Source organism: Vipera berus (genome assembly GCF_964194415.1).
Source record: "Vipera berus genome assembly, chromosome: Z".
NCBI lineage: Eukaryota > Metazoa > Chordata > Lepidosauria > Squamata > Viperidae > Vipera > Vipera berus.
In genome coordinates, this window is record NC_138205.1 from 25,359,044 (window position 1) to 25,374,333 (window position 15,290).

Here is a 15,290-nt window from a genome sequence, read left to right on the forward strand (position 1 = left end):
AATCTTTTGAATGTTCCACCAAATTTTAATCCAAAAAGCTTTTATATTTCTGCAAGTTCACCACATATGAAAATAGGTGGCTTCTAAACTACCACATCTCCAGCATTTAGACTGTAAGTTAGGATACACGTTAGACAACTTTTTGGGATCCAGATGCCGTCTATAAAACATTTTATCAAAATTTTCTCTTAAATTTTGAGCCTGAGTAAATTTAACATTTCTAACCCAAATTACCTCCCAAGTATCCAGCGAAATTTGTTCCTGAATATTTTGTGCCCACTTTATCATACAGTCTTTAACCAATTCCGTTTCCGAATCCAATTCAATTAAAGCATTATATATCCTCTTTATATGTGCACAATTTAAATCTCTAATTTGTTTTACTAAATTTTGATCTGTAATTGTGATGCCAACCTTTTGATCTGACTTCCACCTAGCTTTCAATTGGGTATATTGAAACCAAGAGTAACTTATGTTTTCTTGTCTTAACTCATCTAATGGATAAGAAATATTTGTTGTCTTTAGGCTCCCAGTTTTGAACAATTATTGTTACAGAAGACTATAAAATGATGACCTAAGATTTCATATTAATGATATGAATGGTTAAAAATCTGTAAGAGTTATCACCCTGAACTTTTAGGAAGCACGATCATAGAAATCTTTTGCCTCAAAAATTTGAATAAATATGGAAGGTCACGTTTTAATCTAATATCTATGAAATGAAGTATTCCACAGATAACTCAAAATGATATTAAATGGAAACAATTTAACATTTCCTTTTCCTTTTTCTTCTAGGGATGTAATTATTAAGAATGGATAATGACACCTCTCAGTTCTTTCTTTGGGAATTCTCAGAAATTTGGGAGCTACGGGTCATGCACACAGCTTTACTACTGATATTGTATTTAATGACATTATCAGGGAACCTTCTCATCATCTCTGCTGTTGTTTGTGACTACCACCTTCACACACCCATGTACTTCTTCCTGATGAATTTAGCCATGCAGGATGTTGGTTCCATTTCAGTCATTGTCCCCAAAGCTGTTTTTAATTCTTTCATGAATATTAGAACTATTTCTCATTTGGGATGTGTTGCCCAAGTCATGTTCTTTGTCTTTTTCATGGCCTATGATGTTTCCCTCCTTACTCTGATGGCATATGATCGGTATATTGCCATTTGTAGTCCTTTACAATATGAAATGATAATGAATAGGAAAGCCTGCACCAAAATGATTGGAAGTGTATGGATTGCCAGTCTTCTCAATGCTTCATTGCACACTATTTTCACTTTTATTACTCCTTTCTGTTCTAATATTATCAATCAGTTCTACTGTGAAATCCCTTATTTACTTAAGATTGCCTGTCCTGGTGTATATGCACCTGAAACTGGAGTTCTAATTTTCAGTACTATATTAACACTTGGTTGTTTTATTTTTATCCTTGTGTCTTATATGCATGTCTTCTCTGCTGTTTTGAGAATTCCTTCAGTTCAAGGAAGGAAAAAGGCCTTCTCCACTTGCTTGCCACATCTTATTGTCTCCTTTCAATTTGTGATTATGGCTGTCTTTGCTTACTTTAAAGACATATCTGGCAAACCATCCTACCTTCAATACATAATTACAATTCTATATTCTATTATTCCACCCATGACTAATCCATTGATTTACAGCATGAGAAACAAGGACATCAAAGTTGCTCTTTCAAGACTTCTTAGTCAGAGATCATTTAATTTTAAAGAATTGTGAACTATGTACTTATTTATGTTTGCATCTGATCAGGAAAGAGAAAAATAGACATATGATATACAGTTTATACATATAACCATCACTCCTATTGCAGGCAACTTAAAATAATTTCTTCCTTTTTGATCTTGGTGTGTTTGATGCATTGGAAAAATTATTCTGGGAAATTTATTTAGTAGGTAAAGTCATTGACCAGATGTCTGAGTTTTCTCTGCAGGGTTTTTGCTAGTTTATATGTCCATGTTCCTGGCAGAGACACAATTGGGCATAATGGGATGCCATTCTTGTGTATTTTGGGGAGTCCATAGAACTTGGGTGTGGAAGAGTCTTGTGGTTGCATGTGCTTTCTCTCTAGTGGTGTTAGCTATTTTACTTTTTCCATTTGTTTTTTATTTTTTCTCTAGCTACAATATTTTGTCAGATCATTGTGGATTATTTTGTAGGTTTTGGTGTTGTTGACATTGTTTTTGACTTTGCTGTCAGTCTGTCTTTGTCTGTCAGTAGGTTGATGATGCTTTCGTCTTATTTCAGTGCTGTCTTCTTTTGGCTGAGTGTTTCATTTTGTCTGTTGTGTTGCACATTGGGGATGATTCTTTGCCTAATGTTTTCTAGTGTTTCTTGGTCCAGGTGGCTCATTTTTAGAATGGAGTTGAGATTGGTGAGGAATTCAATGAAGTCAGCATCTTTGTGATTGAAATTGAGGCCACGTCTGAGGACAGTCTTTTTGTCATCAGACAGAGGTCTTCTGGATGAATTTCTGATCCATAGTACTGAGTAGTCATCTTGTGATTTTGAAGCGATGGTATTGAGTTTCTCTTATAATAAGTTGCATTTTTGAATTTTATTTTGTTGGTAATCCTGTCGATAGTGCATTCTAAGATCTTGTCCAATGGAGTTGAACAAGCAGATTTTTGTTCATCAGTGATGCACTGGTATTTTTCCAGACAATTGTAGAATCAATGATCATGAACCAAAGCATTTTGTGCCTGTTTTGGAAGAAAAACAGCTAACACTACAAGAGAGAAAGCACATACAACCACAAGACTCCTCCACACCCAGGTTCTATGGACTCCACAAAGTACACAAGAAATCCCTTAAGCCAAGATACACCAATTCAAATTATATGGGACACTGCGAAAATAGTGATTTGAGGGATAGCAATTAAGTACTCGGCACATAAGTGGAAGAAAGAGAGGGTTAAGAGATTGGAGTTGATGGGAATGTTGACAGAGGCCAAGGAGGCTCTTCAGAAAGACCCATCCTCAGTAATAGCGAGGGAGAGAAAAGATATTACGTGACACGAGATTTCCCTCCTGGATCAATGTGAATTAGCAGAGAAAACTCAAAGGAATAAACTAAATTTTTGGTAAAGAATATTGGAACTGAATCCAAGGCACAATTACAAGAGGTGATGGGGATCCAAATAGTTAAAAAAGTTAAATATTTAGGTATTTGGTTATCTTCAAGGTGTCCATCTATAAAGGAATTAAATTATCAAAAATTGATGACCGAGATGGAGAAGAAATTAGACAGCTGGAAAAACATTCAACTCTCAATCCTAGGACGAATCGCAGTGATTAACACTCACATTTTGCCAAAGTGGTTATACCTATTCCAAACTGCTCCTGCAAAACTAGGTAAGAATTTTTTTAAAAAACTAGAACAGATAGTTGGTAAATTCATATGGAATAATCGAAAGCCGCATATTAAAAGGAGAATGCTGCAGGAGCACAAAACAAGGGGAGGACTGGGGCTCCCACAATGGGAGCTGTATTGCCATGCCTCTGCCTTGGCTTGGATTAGGGACTGGGTTGTGTTATCTAGAAGGAAGGTGTTAACTATTTTTTTATTAAAAAGTTTTACAGTACATTTTATTTTTAACAAAACAAAACCCCTCCCAACCCCCTCCCCTCTCCCCAACCCTCCCCAACACCTCCCTCCCTCCCCCTCTCCCCTCCCTGACTTTCCAGAGCTAAATACAGGGTATAAAAGTACAAACAATCATAATCTACCTTATGCAAACAACAATAAACTATTAAATCTATCGCGCTTTAACTCTTATAAAATAACTACAAGCAATATAAATATCACATCAATACTTATTCAAATGCTAAATGAAACTTTTTAGTCCCATATTTATTCTGGATGTAATCAATCCATTTTTTCCACTCCACAATATATCTCTGTTGCAAATGGTCTTTCAAGTACGCTGAAATCTTTGCCATTTCCGCCAGGTTGGAAACTTTTAAAGTCCATTCTTCTATAGTCGGCAGTTCTTCCTTCTTTCAATATTGCCCTACTAAAAGTCTAGCTGCCATAATTAAATTCAACATCAACTTAGTGTCCACAACAGTAGTATCAGTAATAATGCCCAGTAGAAACAATTGCGGACAAAACTTTATCCTTTTCTTAAAGGGCTGTTTGCTTTTGGTATAGTGCCCTAATTGGTTGTAAGAATTTATCCCCAAAATTCATTTTATCTAATACTTTCAACAAAAATTGCCAATCCAATTGATCAAAGGCTTTTTCAGCATCCAAAAAGATCAACGCTGCAGGGATCTGATTGTTTCTTTCCAGAAATTCCAACAAATCAACTATATGCCTCACATTGTTCTTCATTTGTCTACCACTTATAAACCCAGTTTGGTCACCATGAATTACTTGTTGCAATACCCTCATTAATCTGTTAGCTAAAACCTTAGCAAATATCTTGTAGTCCGTATTCAAAAGTGATATTGGTCTATAATTTTTTGCTTGGGTGACATCCTGATCTTCCTTCGGAATCAAAGAAATAAAAGCAGTTTTCCAGGACGGGGCACCCCTCCTCCCATTTGAATTGTCTGAAACAATTCCCTTAATGGCTTTACCATCTCTAACTGTAAATTTTTATAATACACAGCAGTCAATCCATCCGTACCTGGCGCCTTACCCACTTTCAATTGTTTAATTGCTGAAAAAAATTCTTCCTCAGTTATCAATTGATTCATCTCTTCCTTTTGTTCTTGTGAAAGAACAGGAATATTAGCATTCATCAAATATACATCAATATCTGCCTCACTAATCTTATGTCTAGCATATAACTTAGAGTAAAAATCTACAAAAGTCTTCTTAATAAGACTCTGCTGGTACACTACCTTACCCTTATGTTCTATTCTATCTATATTAGAAGCCCTTTGTTTCTTCCTTAACAAGTAAGCTAACCATCTACCTGGTTTATTGGCAATACAAAAAGTATTATGTCTAACATACCATAAGTTAATTGCCACTTGATCAGCCATCAACTTGTCGAACTGTCCCCTTAATAAATTAATTACCTCTTTAATCTTCACATCCGATGGATTCAAAATTAAAGCCTTTTCTTTTTCCCTAATTTCATTCTCTAATTCCTTCCTCCTGAATTCCAGATTGCGTCTATATTTGTTATTCAAATATATTAATACACCTCTCATATAAGCTTTACTAGCATCCCAGACCATTTCAATAGAAGTACCCTTATGCATATTAATTTTAAAAAAATCCTTCATCTGTTTTTTACATTCTTCCACTTTTTCCTGATTTCTAAACAGGTTCTCATTTAGACGCCAGGAGTGCCTATCTCTATTATCCTTGTCTATCTCTAACCGGACTGGACTATGATCAGACATAGTTCTTGGACAAATCTTAATCTTCTTAATCCTAGAAAAGAAATCATTAGTAGTTAGTATAAAGTCAATCCTAGAAAAAGATTGATGTCTGTTGGGAAAAAAAGTATAGTCCTTCTCTTGCAGATTCCTTTCTCTCCAAATATCTCACAATTCCAAATCATCCTTCATTTCAAAAAAGGATTTAGGTAGTTTAGCATGACTTGGAACACTTTTGAAAAAACCACTCTTGTCCATTTGTACATCCAAAACACCGTTCCAGTCTCCCATAAAAATAAAAGATTTATAATCCCACTGAGTAATCTTGCTGTGTAGTAAACTATAAAAATCTGCTTGTTGTTGATTAGGAGCATATAATCCAACCAAAAGTGTTTTCTTGCCTTCTATTAACAGTTCAATTATAACATATCTTCCTTGTTTATCTGCTTCAATTAACTCCGCTGTCAAGGTATTCTTAACATAAACAACCACTCCATTTTTCTTATCCATTGCAGAGGCAATAAATTGTGTACCCAGTCTTGAATTTAATAAGTACTTTTGATCCGTAACTCTTGTAAACAAATAGCATCATTCTTAAATTGTTTTAAATATTGAAAAACTTTCTTTCTCTTCTGTGGTGAATTTAAACCATTAACAATCCAAGTTAGAAACTTTGTCACCATCCTTCGCGACCCGAAGCTTTTGGAGCGCTTCTTCCAGGATCACCTGCACTTTCTTAGGTCGCGCTCCTCCCAAAGCTTCACTATAAGTAAGTTTTGGAGGTGCCATCATGACTTTCTGCTGGTCTTGTTCTTGCTCTCGTCTCATTCATCTTGAAGCAGCACGCGTCATCCTCTGGTCTCTGGCCTCCTCTGATGATACTGAAATTTGATCCACTCCTGTAGCTTTCTCATCTATCTGTGTTGTTCCTTCAGCACCTTGTAAATTATCACTGCGTAGTTGAGGCTCTCCCTCACCATTCTTCTTTGTAGATTCCAAAAGTGGTATGGGGACTGCTTTTAAAACATTACTATAAAAATCACGTGCCTGCAACACTGTAGTAAGATGATGTCTCATGCCTTCATGCATCACCACCATACCCACTGGTATCTCCCATCTGAACTTAATATCATGTCGTCTTAATTCTTGTGCCAAAAAGCAAATTCCTTCCTTCTCCTTAGGATTCTTGGAGGGATCTCTTTTAAAACTAAGACTTCTTGCTCAGCAATTGCAAATTTAGTATTGTAAGAGGCTTGAATAACCTCATTTCTAATTGCTCTCTTTGTAAAATAAACCACCACATCTCTGGGTAATTTCCTTTGTCTTGCAATCCATGAATTAACACGGAAAATTTTGTCTATATCTTCCATAATTGCATCTGCTGGTCGCCCCAGCACCCCTTCCAAAGCCTCAGAAACTATTTTCTTCAAATTTTCTTTAGGATCCTCTTTTAAGCCTCTAATTCTCACAGCAAACTCCATCTCATGGTACTGTACCAAGGTCAAATCACTATCAATTTTCTCCACCACATTTTCAGTCTCTGTCATTTTTGCATCTAATCTAATATTATTTTGGCTGAGATCTTCCACTCTTTCGTCCAAACGCTCAATACATATAGCCATGCCTTGAAATGCAAGTAAGATGTCTGCCCTTATTTCTGTTAACTTCTCATCCAGAAGCTCTGTGAGCTTTTCATCCATAATCTCAGCTAATTGTTGCGATTGCTTTTCCATAGCCTCTTGCAATACATTCTGAAGGTCTTTAACTGTAAACGTTGGTGCAGGTGCGGGTGCAGGGGGAGAGGGCAATAAAGCTTGTAACGAAGACTGCTGTACCGGAGAAGCCCCTGCGCTTCTAAGAACTTTAGAGGATTTGGCAGCCATTTTCACCCACTATTGCCTGCTACGCACTTTCACTTTCAAGCTCCGCAAAGTCCATTGAGTTAAAGATCATAAATTCACTTTCACCTGGATCTCCTGTGTCGCTCTGCCTGCATCCAGGTTCTCATAGGTTCTCTCTTGCTGGCAGGGATGGTTGCGGACGCCCTGCTCTGCTCCAAAAAGCCCGGAGCAGAGGCACCCCGCAGTCCGGAGCAAACCCAGGCTTTGGGAGGGGCTCAATCCTTCAGCCGCCAAAACTTTTAGCTCTGGCGGCCCCGGAGAGCTCTACCCCTTCCTGGGCGCTCACCCCCTCCTCTTCTCCTGAGGAGGGGGCTTCTGAGCCGCCAAAACAGCTGATTGGCACTGTTTTTGGTGGCTCTACGGAGCCGGCGGGGCTGACAGCCAGAATGGCTGCCTGCGGTGAAACCTTGCCACCCGGAAGTCGGAAGGTGTTAACTATTGAAGGATATAATTTAACGCAGGGATGGCATGCCTATCTCTGGTCAAGGAAGGATAGTCAATATAAAGTTTTTTTCTAATCATTATATTAGGGATGTATTGATAAACTCTGTTAAGGAATTTGTTGTGCAGAGATCTCCTTGTGCTACCAAAGAGTTGCACAGACAAGGAAGGGTACTGAGAGCAGCAAGAATCACACAATAATACACTGAGTTGTAAAAGCAAAAGGTAGTTTACTTTTTGAGGTGGTATAAGAACAAAAATGCACAATCAAAAATAAACAGTCCAAGTAGCAATCCAAAATACAAAGTCTTCTTACCAGTCCAGAGGTCAATACACAGTTCAGGTTTACAACAGTAGTAAACCAACAGCAGAGCAAAAAACAGTAATAGTAGAGAGCAGTGAATTCAGAGAGAGAAAGAAGTTATGTTCCTAGCTTCCTCTTATGGCCATGAGAACACTTACACACCCATTGGCCAATTAACATCTTAAAGACATAGAATTATGGTTAATATATTTTCAAACCAACATTGTAGGCTAACACCATATGCCTAACATTCTCCCCTTTAGGTAGAATAATATATAACTCTTACAATCTTATGCACATTCTTTCACAATTAGCATTGTGTTTCACAGCACTTTGTACCTTCGTAAAATGGTCTGCAACATTTACATCAGATGGGCAATACTCTAGCTGTATTAATTTATCTTTGATACATTGTCTGACATTTAAATAACGAAGATCAGTATGTTTGGATCTTGTTCTTACTGCAGCATTATTTGCCATCTTTATTGCAGCTTGATTTTCTTCATACACATTAAATGGATCATTTACATTTAAACCCATATCTAACAATAATTGTTTGTACACTAGCAGTTCTGTACATAACACTGATAGACATGAAAATTCAGCCTCCATTGTAGATAAGCTTATGTGTTTTTGTCTAATGGACTTCCATCCAATCAAAGAATCACCCAACATTACAGCCAACCCTGAAGTAGATTTACGAGTGTTTGAATCAGAGGCGAAACTCGCATCTGCATATGCTGTGAGGATTAACTCACGATTTGGCTCTAAATATAACGAGTAGTGAATAGTATGCTTCAAATACCTTAATACTCGTTTAGCTGATTGCCAGTGTCTAACAGTAGGTTCATTGTTGTACCTAGCCAATTGGTTTACACAGTAAGAAATATCAGGTCTAGTCCAATTACTAAGATACATGAGGCTTCCTATCAAAGATTGGTACATAGCCTTATCAAATACAGGACTCTCAACATTAGTGTCCTTAAAATCCATAGCCATCGGAGTTTTTGCTGGTTTACACATTTCCATATTGTATCTCTTTAATAACTGAGATATTTTACTGGCTTGCGACACCTTAAAACCCTTATTCATTTTCACAATATCTAACCCCAAATAGTGGCTTATTTCTCCAAGATTCCTAATTGTGAATTTAGTTTGCAATCTTGAAATGATAGTTTGTGCTTCTAACTCAGTTTTTGTTATTATTGCAATATCATCTGTGAATAATAAAAGAAAAGATAATGCTCCGTTGTGTTCTCTTCTAAACAAACAAGGATCAGCATTACTGGCTACAAAACCTAATGCACTCAACTCATTAACTAAACATGTATTCCACTCATAGCCTGATTGTTTCAATCCATAGACGCTTCTCTTTAATTCCCAACAATCTTGGTCTCTATCATTGGTCAGTCCTGGTGGTATTCTTAAATAAATAGTATGTTGCAATGGAGCATGTAAATATGCAGTTTCAACATCTACATGGTTAACCATATATTGGTTTTTAGCCGCCCACACTAAAGCTTCTCTTAAAGTAGTTGCCCTCAGACTGGGTGCAAACACTTCGTTATAATCCTCAGTAGTTTGGGCAAAACCTTGTGCAACCAAATGTGCCTTATGGGTTACGGTCCCATCTACACCCTTCTTTATTTTATATATCCATTTACAACCTATAGTTTCCTCACCAGGTGGCAGTTTTGCTTTCTCATAGACCTTAAGATCCTGCAAAGACTTCAACTCCCTGTTCACTGCAGCTTTCCATGATGCCTGTTCCTTTTCAGGATACATCCTGATCTCATCATAGTTAGAAGATACTGAACTAACTTGACATATTATACTAGCTTCATAGCGATCAGGTGGACGTCTGATGCGCGTTGAACGCCAAGGAACTACAGGGCTTTGAATTTCTGACTTTTTTCCTCTGTTTCATCTTTTATCTCCCCTATCCCCTCTTCATCTTTTATATTTACAGGAGATGTATTATCATTACTACCTATGTTATCATGGGAGTCCTCAAACACTAGAGGATCAGTATTAACAGTTTTTTCCTCTAACCTATCCCAACCAACGTGCTCAAGGAATTTGGCACTAGCACTGTTATATACATTGGTTGTGCCCTGTTCCCAGAAATGATAAGATCTATGGTTAGCTTCGTAACTTACAAAATATAATTGCCTAGCCCTATGTTGGCCTTTACTCCTCAGTTGTGCAGGAATGTGGACCCAAGCTGGGGTGCCAAATGTGTGCAGGTAATCAAGGTTTGGTTTTCTACCATGCCATATTGTGTATGGTATTTTACAGGTACTGTAGATGTATTAACAACTATATTCAGAACATGGTTTGCACATTTTGCTGCCTCGCCCCACAGTCTATCTGTTAAGCCAGAATCTTTTAACATGGTTCTCATCATGGCTTGTAACGTTTGCCCACATCTCTCAACAAATGCATTATGTTGAGGCCTATAAGGGGCTGAACGTTTATGCTCAATGCCAGCTGATTCTAGCATATCTACAAAGCGCTTGTTTGTAAATTCTGTGCCATTATCAGTAATTATGCACTGAACCTTTCTCTTTGTTTTTCTCTCCATGAATTTCAGCCAGTTTGCAAATTGTTGGAAAGTGTCTGCCTTTGACTTAAGCAGATAACAAAGTCCATATCGAGAGTAGTAGTCAAGGATACTTAAAATATAACATGATCCTCCTAAACTGGGTTTCATAGGTCCAATTAAATTTGCAAACACAACTTCCAAAGGTACAGTTGTTTTGAAGCCGTTTAACCTGTTTGCAGGAGTTGCCTTACTCTTTTCCTGATTACAGGCATTGCAATTCAAATACTTACTACATGGCTTCAGTTTAAGTCCTTCTACTAACTCAACTGTTTTACGTAGTGAGTTAAAGTTCACATGCCCTAACCGCCTATTGCAATAAATGTATACATTCATCATGTGGCTTCTTATTCCCACATATTGAATTAGCTTTTACTGTACTAACCTGGTTACTTGTGAGAAAGAATAAGCCATTTTTCAAATTAGCAGTTACACAGGTTCCATTCCTCTCAATAGTGCATTGCTCCCCTCTGAATGTTACCACAACCCAACCTTAACCAATTCCCTTACAGATAACAGGTTGAATCTTAGCTTAGGTATATATAACATAGGTAACTGTTCATCAATGCATGGACAATAGGAATTACCTTCACCAGAGGCCTTCATCTTCCAACTGTTGGCTAGTGAAACATATTGGTTGCTGTTTTTCATATTAATAAACCTCTTTGTCATTTTAGTAATGCATTGTGAAGCCCCACTATCAGCAACCCACAATTCATTGTTTCTGGATGTTGATTCATCAGAAACAGCCAAACCAATGCTCTTCTTAGCCTTCCCACTGCTATTTACATTCTGTTTTCTTCCCTTCCTACAGAATTTGGCTATATGCCCTCTAGCCCCACAAGAATAACATTTCTTGACGTTGTAAGCAGTGGTGAATGGCTGCTCCTCTTGTGGCTGTGTCTCTCTCAGCTGGTCTCTGTCACGCCGCCTTCTGGACTCTTCCAGCAGTCTCCCAGTAATGTTAGTCAATGTCAGTTCCTCTCTGGTCAGGACTTCCAAAGAAGAAACATACCCATCATAACTCTCATCCAAAGATGACAGAATAATGTAGACCTGATGCAACTCTGAAAAAATCAGCTCCTTTTCATGAAGCTCTTGAAAAGTTGCCTTCATGTAGTTTAAATGGCTCAGCATGTCTCCATTCTTCTGCAGACGAGCCCTAAACAGCTTACGTGTAAGGTGTATATGTGCACCCACAATGTCTCGAACATAAAGCCTTCGCAAAACACCTCAACACCTAGCAGCAGACTCCTCTCCACGAATATGGACAAGCTGCTGGTCATTCAGTGTTAGTCCAATAATGCAAAGAGCTTTCTCATTGCTACGTTTAAAGTCGTCTATCTTCTTTGCATCCTCTTCATTATTTGCATCCCAAGCAGTAGCATCAGGTGGGTTATTTACTATAGTCCATAGTCCTTCCTTGCGCAAAAGCAAGCAGCATTTCGTGGACCAGGAAACATAGTTTGTCCCATCCAACCGGGTTATCCAGGAGATGCCTGTCGACTGTTCTTCTGCCATTTTACACTAAATAGCTAACACAAACTCAGCTAGGAATACTGTTTGTACTTACTCTCAGTACAGGCCTGGACCCATAACCAGTGTTATGGAATTTGTTGTGCAGAGATCTCCTTGTGCTACCAAAGAGTTGCACAGACAAGGAAGGGTACTAAGAGCAGCAAGAGTCACACAATAATACACTGAGTTGTAAAAGCAAAAGGTAGTTTACTTTTTGAGGTGGTGTAAGAACAAAAATGCACAATCAAAAATAAACAGTCCAAGTAGCAATCCAAAATACAAAGTCTTCTTACCAGTCCAGAGGTCAATACACAGTTCAGGTTTACAACAGTAGTAAACCAACAGCAGAGGAAAAAACAGTAATAGTAGAGAGCAGTGAATTCAGAGAGAGAGAGAAGTTGCGTTCCTAGCTTCCTCTTATGGCCATGAGAACACTTACACACCCATTGGCCAATTAACATCTTAAAGACATAGCATTATGGTTAATATATTTTCAACCCAACATTGTAGGCTAACACCATATGCCTAACAAACTTGGCGTATGGTGAGAGGGTGGATCTATACAAAGATACCTGGCTGGTTTACTCCTTTGGAAGCTGTAACTTATTTGACGTTACACAATCCAGACAGAAATTATAGGTATAAAGATCTCATAGATCTGAGAGGCAATCTTAAATCCAGGGAGGAGTTACATTCTGGGGGTATAGAGTTGGATTGGTGGTCGTATTCTCAAATGAGCTCAAGGTTTAAAAGGGATAAGCAGGAATTTGGAATCAATATAATCCCACAAGAATTAGACAATATTTTATGGGGTAAAAGGTAAAGGTAAAGGTTCCCCCGCACATGCGTGCTAGTCGTTTCCAACTCTAGGGGCCGGTGCTCATCTCCGTTTCAAAGCCGAAGAGCCAGCGCTTGTCCGAGGACGTCTCCGTGGTCATGTGGCCGGCATGACTAGACGCCAAAGGCGCACGGAACGCTGTTACCTTCCCACCGTAGTGGTCCCTATTTTTCTACTTGCATTTTTACGTGCTTTCGAACTGCTAGGTTGGCAGAAGCTGGGACGAGTAACAGGCGCTCACTCTGCTACGCGGCACTCGGGATTCGACCCGCCAAACTGCCGACCTTCTGATCGACAAGCTCAGCGTCCTAACCCACTGAGCCACCGCGTCCCTTATATTTTATGGGGAAGTGATGCTAAATTTTTATCTAAGACCTATAATCTACTTTTGTTCCATGGAATGGAAGGGGGAACAATAAATGATGTAATGATTGCCTGGGGGAGAAATATTGGTTGCACTATAGAATTAGAGGAGTGGGAACAAATTTGGAAGAAAAATATAAAATTAACGTTAGCAACGGCATTTAAAGAAAATATGTGCAAAATGTTGTATAGATGGTACTTAGCTCCCGCACGAATTTCAAAAATGTTTCCCAATGCAAATGACAAATGTTGGAAATGTGATTCTGCCAGGGGCGCTTTCTACCATCAATGGTGGACTTGTCCAAAGGTTAGGTGTTACTGGACCAATATAAAAAAATTGGTTATTTCAAATAACAGGATAGGATTTTCAATTGGACCCAGCTATTTTCCTCTTGGGGATGAAGCCACAAGAAGTACCCAAAAATGTTTGGTATCTAGTAATACATATTACAACAGCGGCGCGTATGACTTATGCGCAATATTGGAAGATGAAGGAAATCCCAACGGACTATCAAGTAATAGAGAAAGTATTACTATGCGCAGAGTCAGATCGAATGACATATATTCTCAAAGGGAAAAGTGAATCACTTTTCAATAAAAGTTGGGACTCCTGGTATTCATGGTTACAAAATAGAATATTTAATCTCAAAGGGGGAAATACCAGATGATTGTGTATTATTATTTGAGGTATAGAATCTGGAGATATATACAATTATAGATTTCTCATATTTGGTAATTAAAGGTTACTTAGCCTGGGATGCACGAGAAAAAGAAATTAGGGGTAGTATTACACTCCCCGGTCTAATGTTGTTGTTTTTGTTTTTTTGGTGTCTAGGATGTTTTGGTGTTTTTCTATTTGATGCACTTTTCAGTACTTTGTAATAATGTTCTTGTTTTTTTATTTAAAATTTGTTTAATAAAATTTATTTTTTTAAAAAAGGGCGCCTATGGGGGCCTGGGCAGGAGTGGGACAGATCTGGGGGTCTCTTGCAGAAGGAGGGTCTCTAGGCCAGGGCCAAGGCAATGGGGACCGTTCCCTCACTGTTTCCAGGATGGCTTTGCGGGCCACATGAAACCACTTCGTGGGCCGGATCTGGCCCCCGGGCCTTGTGTTTGACATGTCTGGCTTAAGGGCTCGGCCAGCCTAAGCATCTCCAGAAAGACCATTGGTTGATTTATGCGGGAAATGGGTTACTGCTGCCTAGTGGACAACCGTATAAGTAGCTGTGCAGATGCATTCATTTCTCAGTTCTGTTTGCAAGCTCAAATAAAGCAACGTTCCTGCTTTCACCCTCTTGTCTCACCTCGTGCTTCACAAGAGCCCACGATCTAACACTATCCATCTGTAAAAGAAAAAATACATGCAGGAGAAGCAATCAGGGAAATTCTCAAATATGTATCTGCTTTGTTCAGAAACATATGCTCATCATTCCCTCCGGAACCTCCATATCCTGAAAAATTTCTGAATCATGCAGAAGCCTTAAAGAACAAGGAATTGATGGAGAATGCCCACAACCCAAGAATTAACACTCACTGATCTACAGCAATGACATATTTTATGTGCAGTGCCTGTAGATCAGTGATTCTCAACCTTGGCAATTTAGAGGCATTGGTCTTCAGCTCCCAGAAATCCTTGGCACACATGTCAAAGCATACTAAGGTTGCCAGGGTTGAGAAAATTGATGGGAATGGAGCAAGTGTCCCTGACATGTCACCACAAGTCCGATTCATCTACATTTTCTTTCTCCTGCCCTAGATTAGACTTTAGATTAGGAAGTTTTCCTCAGAGAGACTTGTTAAATAGCAGGTTCTTTGACGCAGGAATGAAAACGTGAAATGGAGTACAGGGTAACTCATCGTTTATTTTGTGCTGTGACTGTACTGGAGGAAATGGCTGCAACCAGCCACAATATATAGTCTAGCCACTAGGCGGCAGCCAATAGGTTTGAATCAATCATTGC

General features: G+C 38.6%; 1 protein-coding gene across 1 annotated transcript; it reads left to right on the top strand.

The window, feature by feature from the left end:
- Nucleotides 1-812: 812 nt before the first annotated feature.
- LOC308678770 (olfactory receptor 14L1-like) lies at nucleotides 813-1,745 on the top strand (the record flags this gene model as incomplete). The annotated part of the gene is made up of 1 exon (XM_081346002.1): nucleotides 813-1,745. The coding sequence occupies one exon, from the start codon at nucleotides 813-815 to the stop codon at nucleotides 1,743-1,745; it is 933 nt and encodes a 310-aa protein (XP_081202128.1).
- Nucleotides 1,746-15,290: the final 13,545 nt, after the last annotated feature.